At 37.7% G+C, this 12,191-nt stretch overlaps 1 protein-coding gene across 5 annotated transcripts in view; it reads left to right on the top strand.

Moving 5' to 3' along the window:
* Window positions 1–11,878, top strand: part of pcdh9 (protocadherin 9) — a 243,264-nt gene extending 231,386 nt beyond the window's left edge. For 4 of the 5 annotated variants that reach the window (XM_079628555.1, XM_079628557.1, XM_079628556.1 and 1 more), the window contains one exon: window positions 9,677–11,878. In XM_079628555.1, coding sequence (XP_079484681.1) covers window positions 9,677–10,047 — 371 coding nt within the window. In that variant the 3' untranslated portion in view covers window positions 10,048–11,878. The remainder of the gene's footprint in view (window positions 1–9,676) is intronic. The other variant, XM_079628558.1, reaches the window with a different exon arrangement.
* Window positions 11,879–12,191: the final 313 nt, after the last annotated feature.

Here is a 12,191-nt window from a genome sequence, read left to right as displayed (position 1 = left end):
ATTGGACCATTGAAATAAATTGTGGATTCCATCTTATTTTATTTATTCTATATACATCTATTTTCTCTTTTCACACAGTAAAAAATAGGACAAGGTCTCGAAAACTAGATTTTTTTTTTTTTTTTCTAGCATGAACTCCCACATTAATATTTCCGTAGCCTTGTAAAAATCTTTTGTTAGTGAGTTATTCATATAATAATCCATCTGGAATCATCAGCTGAAATTATCCATCTAACCGTTCATTTACTAAAGCAATAATCAGTTCACACACGAGCAATTACTGCAACAATGTCAGTGACATCTCTATAATTATCATAAGAGACAATGAGAGACTCAGGTGCCGGATGAACCGGACTCCGCCGGTAGTCTTCTGGACAGAGGTTTCATTGATTGTATGGTTTCTGCATGCAGACATGATGTGTGTGGGTCAGTGACAAATAAGAATGTCTGAAATTAAGAATAGGAGAAATCATAATTTTCTTGAATCATCTTTTTTGTTCTTGGTGTCATACCATTTGACAACCTGAATTAAACAAAAAAATCTCTAAATATCACATATTTTTAGGAGATGTGCTGATATTAACATACAGTCATTGGACTCTACAGGGTTAATTTGTGTGATGTAATTTCATGTTTTATTATTTGCTTGTCATGTGACGACATCTTCCTTCATGTTGGTTAAGCTAAGCTTTGATTGGCCTACAAAAGTTGTCCTAATATAAATAACATTTCATCATTTAAAATGTAAAACTGCTTTAAAGTTTTCTTCATAAAGTTTAATTTTTTAATAACTTCACTCTTTTAATTTGAGTTTTAATTATTTAACCGTATTTCTGTGGAGTTACCCCACCTTGACTCTGACTTAATAAATTAATTTAATTCAGACGTAGTCGTGTTAAAATTGTATTATTGTCAAGTCATTGTCTGCATTAACTATATTAGAATGTATTTAAAAATTGTTGTCACGTCATTGACGTGTGTGTGTGTGTGTGTGTGTGTGTGTGTGTGTGTGTGTGTGGTGTACTCATAAAAAAGACTTTGTATTTCTGAAGCAGAACAACTTCCCTCCCTGTCATTACAAAGATGGCGGTACACACACGAACAGGCTTTGATTTCTTTCCAGCATCCTGCAGTCCAGCCTTTGATTATCGCACAAGGTGACATGTGCCGGTTGAGGGGTGCCATGGTGATGCTGGTGTGACAGGTGCAGTCATCAGACTGACTGGAGGTCAAACAGAGAGGCCAAACAGCAAGCCAAACTAGGGCGAGGGCGTCACGGCAACCGAGCACCTAGACGACAGGGTGTCATGGCGATAGAGGCCGGAGACAATCAAGGATAAGAGAACGAGAGCCATTTCAATTAATAACAAAGACAACAACAAATAAAGAATTGTGGAAAAAAATTCACCATGTAACTATATTTTTGTATTTTTTGGAGAACATATAAGCGTTTTTTGTTCCTGCAAAAATCACCACAATGATGCTGGGGCTTTTTCGGTTGTTGCAGTGATGTCTCGGATGTTGTTTATGTGCAGTTGCTAGGGTGTTCTGGTTGGTTGCTAGTTGGTTGTTTATTAGCCCATTCATACACACCACATATATCATACATTTACAAACTTTTATGTTAGATGTGATTAATCGCTATTGATCAATTTGACAGCACTAATATGTATTTGGTTTGAGTAGGGCAAACTTAAATTAAACAAATTTGTTCAAACAAATGAACTTTACATGAGTATTTAGAACTTTCTTTCCACAAAACTGACACATTTTAAGTCATCTGAAACGTTTAATTGTTTTGAGTTTAATGAACTTGTTTCTTTTAGTTTAGATGAACTTAAATTTAACTGAAACTGGACTGGGATTTCCATTTCCCAGCATGCTTTGTCAATGCACTCAAAAGGCAGAGTAAATGATCAAATTAAATGTTTTATATATATATATATATATATATATATTTTTTTTTTTTTTTTTTTTTTTTAATGGGATAATGGATTTTTTTTTTTTTTTTTTTTTGAAAGATTAATGTTAAGTGGTATATTTAGTAATGTTTGATGCTTTGCTCTGTTGATTTAGAATACTTTTTCTGTTGTGTATTTTGGGGGTTATACCATCATGGTGACGAGTTAAATGTTAAATGTTCTTTATTGCCATTCTCATTCACCAATTGCTATGCTAATATGGTGTATTTTAAAGGAAAAAAATGTCCCATTTTACTGTACTAGTATCTTTGAAGTCAGATGACACTTCTGTAAAAGAGTCATCTAATTAACTGTTAACTGATCTCAAATTTACCAACAATAACTCCTTGATGAAAAGAGCCTGCAACGTTAACTGCTGTTATCTAGCTTCTCTTTTCATTACGATAGACGTACGAGTGAACGAACACATCTTTATGAATAGGGAGATGTCAAACACAATGAAACACAGGTGGCATGATATTCCCTAAGCTTCCTGCGTGTGCTATTGTATCGCAGACACCGTTGCCTGCTTGCCAGTTGCCTCAAATTGTCTACACTCTAAAAGATGCTGGGTTGTTTCAACTCGCATTTAGTTAAAATATGGATTAACCCAACCTTTGGGTTCAAAACGTAAATTAAACATTGAAACCAACGGCTGGGTTTTGTCCATATTTGACCAAACCATGGTAAAACAACCCAGCATTTTTTTTGGAGTGTACAAAATCATCTGTAAAAGTCATATAATTGGAAGAATGACCCAAGCTGAGCTGCTGAACAACAACAAGCATTTCAAGGATTTTATTCCTTTTGTTTTTTTTCACAAGGGCGATGGAGTTGACTTTCGGGAAGTCGCCACATCAGAGAGCGATCATTATTCATGGAAGAACGCATCAGTCACGGCACTTATTTGTAAACATGATATTTTGGAGGGGTGGAGTGGTGGGGGGAGAGGACGGCCAGAACAAAAGAAAGAATATGTTTCCTAATGACACAGCTCTGCTTCCATGTTTCTGTTTTAATCAAGATGTAGCTCGAGCGCTGCTTCCTCTGGCTTCTGATTGTATTCACCTTGGATGCCATAACCTTGACGTCAACATAATAACACTGCGGAAAAAGATTATTACGCCAGGAATCCTTGATTGTGAATGTTTTTAATCCATGTCCATGGATCTGTAAAAAAAAAAGACACACATTAAACATTTCCCTCTTCTCAAATATCATTAAACGGTAGATGTTTAGTCATAGAGCGTAAATCAGATTGTAAATCAGGAATAGTGCCTAATTCCTTTTAGATTCATAAAGAAAACGAAAGCTGTTGATATTTTCTTTGAAATAGATCCAGTTCTTATCACCTGGATTTGTGTGCTTGATGGTGCTTATTTGAAGAAGACATGAAATGCTTTCCTGAATGCTTTTAGCGTATGATGTATGATTATAGTGAAGGTGGCGTAACACTAAGCTTTACTAATGCAAAATGATTTCAGACTCCACATTACAGTTTAGCAGTATAGCGTGTGGCATTTAAATCTTCTGTTGATCAACTGGATGACAGAGCATTCATTTCCACTTCCAGCAATTGGTTCTTATCGCTTAAATTTGTTGTTGCAAAGGCTGTTTTGATGATTTGTTTTCTTTAATAATGTGAAAGGATGGAATGTACACAATAAGACTGACACAAGTAAATAAGGTCTGTTTTTATTTGACTTGTTAACTTATCACCAATGATTGGAGCATCTTTGATCAGTTTGGCCCAGGCCAGCACAGCAGGACCGTACGGTGGTCGATGTACGGTGGATATGGTTCGTCTGTTTGAGGCAGGTCTCGTGGAGCACCAATTTGCATGTTAATGGAAGATGCAACCCTGTCAGCAGAATGGAAATCACAAATGAAGGGACAAAATGGGAAGAGAACAGAGCAAGAGTAATTTAGTTAACATGGCTGGAGCAGAGGGTCATTTGACATGATCAATCTCACTATGGGATTGAAATGATATCATTAAGACGGAGGAAACTGGAAAATAGGTTTGAAACGCATTGATCGAAGACACTGGGGAAGAATTGATATCGCTGTTGTGACCTAACATTTCCCAGGTTGAACTGAATATGTGATGTGTTTCTTAGTAAAGGTCGTTGTTGTAAAATGGCTGTCTAATTCCTTTCTTACTGTTGCTTTTTAAAGTCACCATGACATATAAGGTGACATTTTTTTTCAGTGTTTATTATACAGTCATTGATTTATCCATTTTTTAAATGCATGTGGCCTCATAATCTTTAATCAAAAACATGAACTTTTGGCAACAATAACCTCTCCCCTCCAGAAACCTATCACTCACATGAGATCGCAGACATTTGCAAATGACGACGATCCAACGAACCAATCAATTCCCGATGGACAAAATCAAGTCCCGCCTTACATTTTTTTCCTTATATGTTTCACTCATACGTACATCACAGTAGGAAAGAAAATATGGTCACAATTTCCGACTTTACACAACGCCTAACCACAAGTATTAAACTTTGCTGCATAACTTTTTGCATAACGTACATTTTCATCTGTCAGATAATAAACTAGGAAGAAACCACCTAGCAACCACCCACGAAACTCTAGAAAATCCCTAGTAAACACCTAGCAATGTCCTAGCTATCACATTTCAACAAATAAGCCATACCTCGATACAATATAACTCTCTTAATATTTCTCTTGCAGCCCATAGTGAAAAAATGGGAAGAGAAGTATTCTGTGTCAAACAAGTTATTTTTGAATTGAGGAGTAAGGCTAATCTAACATCTTTTATTATCCTCGCAGCGCGTCGGTTATGCGTTGATGTGCTATACAATTATAGTGGGGCAACTTAATTGTAATATTAATTGAATAATAAAAGTAATAATAATAATTGAATACACTAATTGAAACTGCCAAATCCTCTTGATACGCCAGATGGCTGATGCTTCTGACGATATCTCGATATCATTGCCTAGTAACCACCCATAACACCACAGCTAAATACTAAAACACTCAGAACACCATAGCAACCACTCAGCAACACGTTCCAGTCATATCTCGGCACCAGAATATCATTAGGACACGAGGGTGGACAACTAACCAAAACACTCTAGCAAAGCAACTCGCTAATACAAAAAAAGTAGCATCCTGCCGGGGATTTTTTTGCAGTGGCAAGCACTACTCACATCTCCTTCAGCAAATGTGAAAATCCTCTCTGTCTCTCTCTCTCTCTCTCTCTCTCTCTCTCTCTCTCTCTCTCTCTCTCTCTCTCTCTCTCTCTCTCTCTCTCTCTCTCTCTCTCTCTCTCTCTCTCTCTCTCTCTCTCTTTCTCTCATCTCTCTCTTTCTTTCATAATTGTTGTCACTGAAGCACTTTATATGCAGACCAGTTGAGTAACCTCAGGTGCTTGAAATACAGTCTTTTGAACAGGAAACTCATTCAAAAGAGGAGCTTTTTTAAATAAAGGAAATGCATTTCATCGTTGGAGTTTGAGGGTGAAATTGTTTTCTTCTGTGAAGTGTGTTTCCTCTCTTTTTCTATCTCTCTCCATTTCCTGTGGTGCACAAGGGTTGTCTGTCAAAAATCAGAAAATCCTCTCAAATTCACCATAAAGTTACTGTGGTTTGAAAGCTCTCACACACATAATACACTGCTGGAGCAGGAAATGTGGGGCAAGTTCAAACAGAGACACACACTCTCCCTCTCTCTCCTCTCTTTCTCAGCGCCCTCTCTCTTTCCAATCTCATTTGTGAAATTCATTTTCCTGTCACTGTGACTCAGTCTCTAATTCATCCCTCATGATTCCTCATGTCAGTCCCATAATGCCATGCTCCTATGCCTCCTCAGAGACCATTAGAGGAGTGATAGGGATGGACTGTGTCTAGCTCAGTGATGTGCGGGCGGTTTGTGGGGAAGGGGAAGGCAAGGACTCACAGACCATCAGCGCACTGTCTAATATTGTGCTCAAAATTGGCTTTTCCAAAATGGTAAGCTCCAATCTGATTGGCTGGCTCCACGCAATTTCCTGGAGTCAGGGTGCGGAGGCTTTATCATTATGCCAGGACACAAATATATAGGCTACGTTTGTAAATTAAAAAAACAGTTCAAAAAGCAAAAATGATCTGGAGCTGCCAGAGTTTGTGAGGTTCATGACATTGGAACTACTGTTCTTAATGCATTGAGGAAGTTCTTTAGGGAATATGTTTTCTGTTGCGTAAAGGATTTTGAAATTCTTCAATTTGAAAGGGGACAGATCTGATTGGATTTCTTTCAAAAATGTTACATTTACAATGCTTTTGTTCAGCAAGTATGCATGAAAATCATTAAAAGTTTCATATAAGACATTTATAATGTGCCAAAACATTTATATTTCAAATAAATGCTTCTCTTGAACTTTCTATTGATTAAAAAATACTTCATTCATCATAGTTTCTGGAATATGAAATTAAGCAGCACAACTGTTTTTAACATTTATAATAATAAGAAAATATTCCTTGAGCAGCAAATCTACATATTATAATGATTTCTGATGGATCTTGTGACACTGAAGACTGGAGTAATGATGCTGAAAACTCAGCTTTGAAATAAATAAATTCATTAATATAGAAACAATTCTCAATATTACTATTTTTACTGTATTTTTGAGTATAAGAGCATAAGAGATGTGTATGTACAGTATATACAGTATATATCCTTCGGTGCTGACATGGCATTAAACAATTTAATATAATATATAATATAGAGCACACCTATGAGTGTTGGCCAATTCTGGATTTGCGTGACTGGAAAAGTAAACTTTGGTTGATCACATACGCAGGTGGTCAGGCTAAAGCTCTGATGCCACTGTAATTGTACAACAGAAACTTGTAGCAGCAGCACAACTAGGACATAATACCGTTTCCTCACTCACTTCGAAGGGAGTGGCAGTAGCAATTACACCATTTTGACTCCATCTGGTAGATTAAAAATGCTGAATGCCTGCAGGAGCCTGAAAATTACAGTGGCAGCCCCAAAAATAACAAACTCCTTTCAACATTGCCATCACGTTGTAATAAACACATATGTCTGAATGTGGGGAGGCTGTTCTTTTCTACAGTTAGTTTATTTCCCCTTGATAACAGACGGGAGTGACAGGTCTCCCTCTGGGGATAAATATTTAAATTCACGTGGAAATAGGGCTGGCTTCTATAAATGGCACGCGCATACAGTATGCCTTGTGAAAAAAGTGACAAAAAAACTCTGAGCGTCAGCGTGGATTCATTATTATTTGTTGCTGATGTGATTGTTGCTGCATTATTCCACATTTGTATCACACATTATGGATGTAAATCAGACTTTGTGCCATTATTTGCATTGCGTGCTCTCACACAAACATGTCAGAGTGATGGAAATATCGGTTCTGGCCTCTCGTTCAGGAGCAGGTATGGAGCTTTAGTTCTGATGAGGGATGAGGGCCGAATTTAACGCTGGTTTATGGGACACTGAAGCACCAAATGGCCCATGTTATTGGCCTGATGACAAGAGGGAAATGAAGCTGCCATGTTAGAAATAGATTAACTCCAGAGGAGGGTTGATCGTGGAGAACCTCTTCTTCAACTCTGGATCCATATACAAAACACTGGTCAGGGTCGGATCTTCATACTTATTTTGTTTTCTAATAATCATGTTTAGTACTATGTACTAAATTCATACACGTTTGCCACGTTCATAACATAGTTGCATGTTCTCGTGAGATCAGGTTGGGTGTAACAATGGAAACTAACACTGAACATGTCACAGTTAGGCTCCATGTATTTTGATTCCCAGCCCTACTCAAGAGACTCTAACTTTGATTGATACTTAAAAAGAAAATACAAGAGCAACAACCATTGGGAATGTTGGCATGTCTTCATGGGTTAGAAAATAGAACTAACCAAGAAAACAAACGTTGTTTTCCGTTGCGTCTCGCTGTGTTCTGATTATGTTGATCTTGGTATTAGTCATCTGTCCTTTGTCCCAATGTATTTTAAAGTGATGCCATAAAATCTCTTGCTTCAGCGATTCTTCCATTTCCTGCGGTAACTCTGGCAGTCACTTATGCCTTATCACACCAATTATGTAGAGACATGGCGCTTTGGCTTTTTTCCCCCTCATCAGACGCTCATCTTTCCCCTATTTCATGTATTCATCGGCTCCGTCCGGCTCCAGCATGTGGCTGTCTTTCATTTACAGTTCACAGTTCTCGCAAACACAAATCCGCGATCTCTGATCTCCCTCTACGAAGCATTTTTCAAAGCCCTTTGTTCATTGTAGGAAATGTTCGAAATGTTAGTTGTTATGGTGGAAATTAGAAGCAGAATTGAAACCCTAGTGCTCCAAACAGTATTGTATTACACAAAGTGTATGAATAATAGATGCCTTGTGTCTGGGATTCACTGACTGGTGTTAAAATGAAAGTGTGTTTTCAACAGAACGGTGTTATATTACAGCATTATGAAAGTGTTTGGCTTGAATGCTGGTCGTGACGACGTGTTTAATGTTGGTATTCGGAAGCTTTTTGTTTGATTGTTTGTGTGACAGATGTGAGTGACATAAGGAAAAGAAGGGATATTCAGTGTTGCTAAACACCGCTGAACTGGGGCTCTTCTTTGGAGAGATGAGGTGATCGAGTTAATCTCACACCACTTTATATTTAGCAATTCAAGCTGCTTTTTAAATCAACTTTAGGCCCGGTTTTTTATCACTCGGCAGCTGGTGGGAGAGGGAATCTTTTAAGCTGGACTGAGAACAGTTCAGCCAGCGGTCTGTGATAACATCCCAGGGCACAGTCTAGTCACACACACACACACACATTTTGGTTTTAACACTAGAAACATTGAAAAAACATTCCATTGTCCAGATGTTTTGCTCAACACAGTCAAGTTGTCTGAAAATGCAGTGATCGGTTTATTTTCAATCATGTGGAAATAAAACAAACAATTTATTGACAGTTTCATTCCTTTACTCATCTGTCACAATAATGCAGCATCTTTGAATTATCTTCATTTGGGCAATTAATTATGAATTCAATAAATGTATATTGTTCATATCATGTCATTATTTTATCAGTTTTTTTCTATTTCTATTTTTCAATAATAATAATACATTATACTAGGAATACTACTTTGGATATTATTATTATAATGTATTATTATTAATAATAATAATTAATTAATTAATTATTAATAACTTCTGTGTGCTTATCTGTACTTTGATTTGTCCTTTCTTTTTCTGTTGTCTCTCTACGTGAGACATTTGCTTGTGACGATTTATTAACCTGCGACTTTAATGACGCTTTACTGAAGTCACAGTATCTTCTAATGTGTTTTTGAGGACTAGAATAGTTATCATTTGCTCATTTTATGTTAATTCTGTCCAAGCAGGATTAAATAAATACACAGAGCGGCATGTTGCAAATACTAAATGACTCCTTAAGGATTATCTTCATTATATTCTTGATTATATTTGACAGTGCAGTTGAGCCCATGATACCACATCGATTCCCACAATGCACTTTGCGTCCTGGCGTGGGTGGGATGTCAGTGTTATTTTCGGTTGTCTTTTTTTAGTTAATTAGATATGATGCAAGCCTTTAAGACATTATGTTCATCTCATACAGCTTCATTTCCATTCACTCTAGGATTGTTATGAACTCGACACACAATCCTAAGTCTTGGCTCTGTTTGTGTCCACAGATGGACCTCTAGGACCGAGAGGCTTGGTGGAGGCCACAGAGATGTGCACCCAAGAGTGTCTGGTGTTGGGCCACTCCGACAACTGCTGGATGCCCCCGAGCCTGAGCTCGTACCCTTCGCCCAAGTCCCCCGTTTCCTCTTTCAACAACCAAAAGGAGTGGGCTAAAGAGAGACTGCTCAATGGCCACACACTGACCCGCAGCTGGAAAGGTGAGCGTGGAAGCCAGGAGCAGTTTGGGGACAGGAAGACCTACGGGAGCTCGGAAGGACATTTTGGCAGCGGCGGTCACATGGCCGACATCCCATTGGCCAGCCTGAAATCTTACCAGCCCGCCTCTGGCCACGACAGTCCTAAAGAACAGCAGCTTTAAGAGTGTTTTTGGGGTTCGTTTTGTGTCCGTCTTCTCTCTCTCTCTCTATCTCTATCGGATCATCCCAGCAACTTTTGAGAGCTTTAGTCCATTCCTCTTTTTCTCCCCTCCTTTTCTTAGATCGATGCCTATGCGGTGTGATAGTTACGTGTATGGAGTAGACATAGACTTTATCGCTTATGCAGGACAGTATACTATGCGAATCCGACTCGCCGACGGCCCGTCTGCGGGATCTTCTCATGCAAATCCATAACTGCCCTCAAACTCTCATTGTTTGCTGCAAATTCACATTAAACGGGATCATCTTATACTTTGTCTTGAACAGAGACTGCAAACAAACGTTCAGGATAGACAAAAGAGGGCTGTGCTCTATGTATCACGGTTATAAAAAAGAAAAAGAAAAAAAAAACTATATAACGGCTGACCAATATATACAAATATTGTGACGTGGTTGTTTTTGAGCTGTTTTGGAACTATATTAATCTACAACATCCGAGAAAATGGAATCTACAAACTGAGAAAGCTTTGTGCTTATTAACACTGTTAGTATCGTTTAGTCTGTCATCGTTGAAGTGTTTGTAAATAGGACTTAATACTAACCGATTTTATGTACTTGTAATAATCACATGGAATAGATCAGTGAACATGACAGCTGTCTTTTATCATTCATCGTATCGGCCTTTTGTCATTGACGTCATTGTCTTCTGGAACAGAGGACCACAGTCTGGATCTGTAAAGCAAACATACACATGGTTACACACACACACTTATACACACACACCCCCTCTGGAGGAGAATTAACGAACGAATCCTGGATGATAATGTCAATCGGTCATAACATTGCACAATTGCCCAGTTTTTTGCATTTACTGAGTCGATGAACCTGGCAAACTTATTTTTTCAAAGCTATTTTGTATTATTGATGTAAATGCTCAATTTCTACTTACTGACACGGAAAGCTTGATGTCTTTTACTCAAAAAAAGAAGAAGAACGATGTTACAATTCAACAGCAATATATTTGTAAATTCTCGACATCTAATTTCAAAATGTCATTCTTGTACATGTTTAATTGAACTCGTGCTTTTAATTGAGAGTAGTATTTGAGAAAAAGTACTTTTTCTTTCATAAAATATCGTGCGTGGCCACGATTCTTGACGCGAGAGAAGTGAGTGTAGTTTTCATGTCTGTGATTTCATGACATATGCTACGTATCGTACCGATCTAAACAATCGCCGGCAGTGAAACATCTGCAGGCCCTAGTCTCTGAATGCCGAACACAGTAAATGTTTATCAGGCGCCAACATACTCAGTCATTCCAGAGGAAGAGTAAATACATAAAAAATGCACTGTCCAAACCGGGGAAGGTATTAAAAAAAAAAAAAAAAAAATGAATAGACCGTGACCAAAAGAGCATGTGCGTAATACAAGGACTGAGATTTTAGTTTGATTTCTGTTTTTCCTTTAAATGTTTGGGCCGTTCTTTTTTTCACTTCTTGTCACATGGCATGGCAGCCAGTTCAGACGATGAAACCGCATGCTTACCGAGACAAAATAGCTTTAAAATGACTTAGTTTTCATTGGGTTGATGATTTTTGATTTGTAACGCAGTGAGGTCATTCATTTTGTATAGCACTTTTATGTTTGATCACAATATTTAAAGTACAAAAAAGGGTATAAAAAACAATATGAAAAGAGACAAGAGTGGTGTGAGTTGCTTTCAGCAGTATGTTTGTTGGTTGTGGGGACGTTTGCCATCATAGATATTAAACAGTTACTCCTTGTTACTGCTCTACAGGTATACCGCTACTGCAATAAATGTTTTAAATTGTGCATGTTTGTGACTTGTTTTGTTCCTCGCCAGAGAGACTCGTCTTCAAATGCTACATTTATTTGATGGGGAAATTCTTCTGCCATGTGTTTATGCTCATTAGTTTTATTGCTCAGAGATTGATCTTTCAGAGCTGAGGAGATTGGTCTTTAAAATATCACCAACTATTGATTTTGATGAGAAATTAAATGTTTGTGTTCATATTAAGTTCTTGAACTTTAAGTTCAAGTTCAGGTCTTCTTTTTTCTTCCTCAGGAGAAGCAACTGAAAAGATGGAAACATAAGCAAAAGTCTTCATTTAAACTCAACGCTGTC

The sequence above is a fragment of the Phoxinus phoxinus genome, assembly GCF_949152265.1.
Source record: "Phoxinus phoxinus genome assembly, chromosome: 11".
Lineage (NCBI taxonomy): Eukaryota > Metazoa > Chordata > Actinopteri > Cypriniformes > Leuciscidae > Phoxinus > Phoxinus phoxinus.
This window is presented reverse-complemented; position numbering and strand designations above follow the sequence as displayed.